Source organism: Lottia gigantea (assembly GCF_000327385.1).
Source record: "Lottia gigantea unplaced genomic scaffold LOTGIsca_387, whole genome shotgun sequence".
In the NCBI taxonomy this organism is placed as follows: Eukaryota; Metazoa; Mollusca; class Gastropoda; family Lottiidae; genus Lottia; species Lottia gigantea.
This window is the reverse complement of record NW_008709318.1, coordinates 41,971-44,548: the sequence shown is the minus strand read 5'-3', so window position 1 is coordinate 44,548 and position 2,578 is coordinate 41,971. Positions and strand designations below refer to the sequence as shown.

Here is a 2,578-nt window from a genome sequence, read left to right as displayed (position 1 = left end):
AAATCAAAAAGGAATTTTACTGCTGTTTTTACTAATATCCAGGATTTATGTGTGTGTTTGTTTGAGTGGTATTGGGTTCATTCTACTATTTGACTGTCGAGCTGAGCAGACGTATTAGAAGCTAAAAGAAGAAAAAGGCCCCAAGAAAACAGCTGGCCACCAAGGCTGCCCGAAAGAGCGCCCCAGCTACCGGCGGTGTAAAGAAACCTCACAGATACCGAATTGTTGATCCGAAAACTTCCCTTCCAACGATTGGTGAGAGAAATCGCTCAAAACTTCAAGACTGGTCTTCGATTCCAGAACTCAACTGCCATGGCTCTCCAAGAAGCCAATGAGGCTTATTTGGTCGGTCTTTTCGAAGATACCAACTTGTGTGCCATCCACACCAAGAGAGTGACCATTATGCCCAAGGACATTCAATTGGCCCGAAGAATCCGAGGCGAACGTGCTTAAAAAGTGCAGTTCTTGCAATAAACAAAAAAAACGGCCCTTTTCAGGGCCATCCAAAATCTGAAAAAAGACACTTAGGTGCAGGATCTGAGTTTAGCGCATAAAATAGCGGAATAGCTCGAAAATAGCCTCTATTTTAGAAAATAAAATAGCTCCTCCCTAAGACGCTAAAATAGCGGCTACAGTTATTCTAATAACTCTATTAACAGTAAAATAATGTAGCGAATAAAATAGCAGAATAGCTTAAAAATAGCCTCTATTTTAGAAAATAAAATAGCTCCTTCCTTAAAACGCTAAAATAGCGGCTACATATATTCTAATATCTCTATTGTAGCAAAACGCTAAAATAGCGGCTACATATATTCTAATAACTCTATTGTAGCAAAGCGCTAAAATAGCGGCTACAGCTATTCTAATAACTCTATTGTAGCAAAACGCTAAAATAGCGGCTACATATATTCTAATAACTCTATTGTAGCAAAACGCTAAAATAGCGGCTACATATATTCTAATAACTCTATTGTAGCAAAACGCTAAAATAGCGGCTACATATATTCTAATAACTCTATTGTAGCAAAGCGCTAAAATAGCGGCTACATATATTCTAATAACTCTATTGTAGCAAAACGCTAAAATAGCGGCTACATATATTCTAATAACTCTATTGTAGCAAAGCGCTAAAATAGCGGCAACATATATTCTAATAACTCTATTGTAGCAAAACGCTAAAATAGCGGCTACATATATTCTAATAACTCTATTGTAGCAAAGCGCTAAAATAGCGGCTACAGCTATTTTAATAACTCTATTGTAGCAAAACGCTAAAATAGCGGCTACAGCTATTCTAATAACTCTATTGTAGCAAAGCGCTAAAATAGCGGCTACATATATTCTAATAACTCTATTGTAGCAAAGCGCTAAAATAGCGGCTACAGCTATTCTAATAACTCTATTGTAGCAAAACGCTAAAATAGCGGCTACATATATTCTAATAACTCTATTGTAGCAAAACGCTAAAATAGCGGCTACAGATATTCTAATAACTCTATTGTAGCAAAGCGCTAAAATAGCGGCTACATATATTCTAATAACTCTATTGTAGCAAAGCGCTAAAATAGCGGCTACAGCTATTCTAATAACTCTATTGTAGCAAAGCGCTAAAATAGCGGCTACATATATTCTAATAACTCTATTGTAGCAAAACGCTAAAATAGCGGCTACATATTTTCTAATAACTCTATTGTAGCAAAACGCTAAAATAGCGGCTACAGCTATTCTAATAACTCTATTGTAGCAAAACGCTAAAATAGCGGCTACATATATTCTAATAACTCTATTGTAGCAAAACGCTAAAATAGCGGCTACATATATTCTAATAACTCTATTGTAGCAAAACGCTAAAATAGCGGCTACATATTTTCTAATAACTCTATTGTAGCAAAACGCTAAAATAGCGGCTACATATATTCTAATAACTCTATTGTAGCAAAACGCTAAAATAGCGGCTACATATTTTCTAATAACTCTATTGTAGCAAAACGCTAAAATAGCGGCTACAGCTATTCTAATAACTCTATTGTAGCAAAACGCTAAAATAGCGGCTACATATATTCTAATAACTCTATTGTAGCAAAACGCTAAAATAGCGGCTACATATATTCTAATAACTCTATTGTAGCAAAACGCTAAAATAGCGGCTACAGCTATTCTAATAACTCTATTGTAGCAAAGCGCTAAAATAGCGGCTACATATATTCTAATAACTCTATTGTAGCAAAACGCTAAAATAGCGGCTACATATATTCTAATAACTCTATTGTAGCAAAACGCTAAAATAGCGGCTACATATATTCTAATAACTCTATTGTAGGAAAAAGCTAAAATAGCGGCTACATATATTCTAATAACTCTATTGTAGCAAAGCGCTAAAATAGCGGCTACATATATTCTAATAACTCTATTGTAGCAAAACGCTAAAATAGCGGCTACATATATTCTAATAACTCTATTTTAGCAAAGCGTTAGAGTTTTTCTAAAATAGTCCAGTTAGAATAGCTGTAGCCGCTATTTGAGAGTTTTTCTAAAATAGTCCAGTTAGAATAGCTGTAGCCGCTAATTTAGCCCTTTT

The 2,578-nt window shown here is 35.1% G+C and overlaps 2 protein-coding genes across 2 annotated transcripts in view; one reads left to right on the top strand and one right to left on the bottom strand.

Moving 5' to 3' along the window:
* Positions 1-234: 234 nt before the first annotated feature.
* LOTGIDRAFT_145715 (hypothetical protein) lies at positions 235-453 on the top strand (the record flags this gene model as incomplete). Its single annotated transcript, XM_009059342.1, has 1 exon — positions 235-453. A coding segment is annotated over one exon (219 nt), but the record flags the coding sequence as incomplete, so codon positions are not given.
* A 282-nt stretch (positions 454-735) lies between these two features.
* LOTGIDRAFT_175763 (hypothetical protein) overlaps positions 736-2,578 on the bottom strand; it is a gene marked incomplete at both ends in the record, with an annotated part of 3,723 nt that continues 1,880 nt past the window's right edge. Inside the window, one exon of the mRNA XM_009059341.1 lies at positions 736-2,435. Coding sequence (XP_009057589.1) covers positions 736-2,435 — 1,700 coding nt within the window. The remainder of the gene's footprint in view (positions 2,436-2,578) is intronic.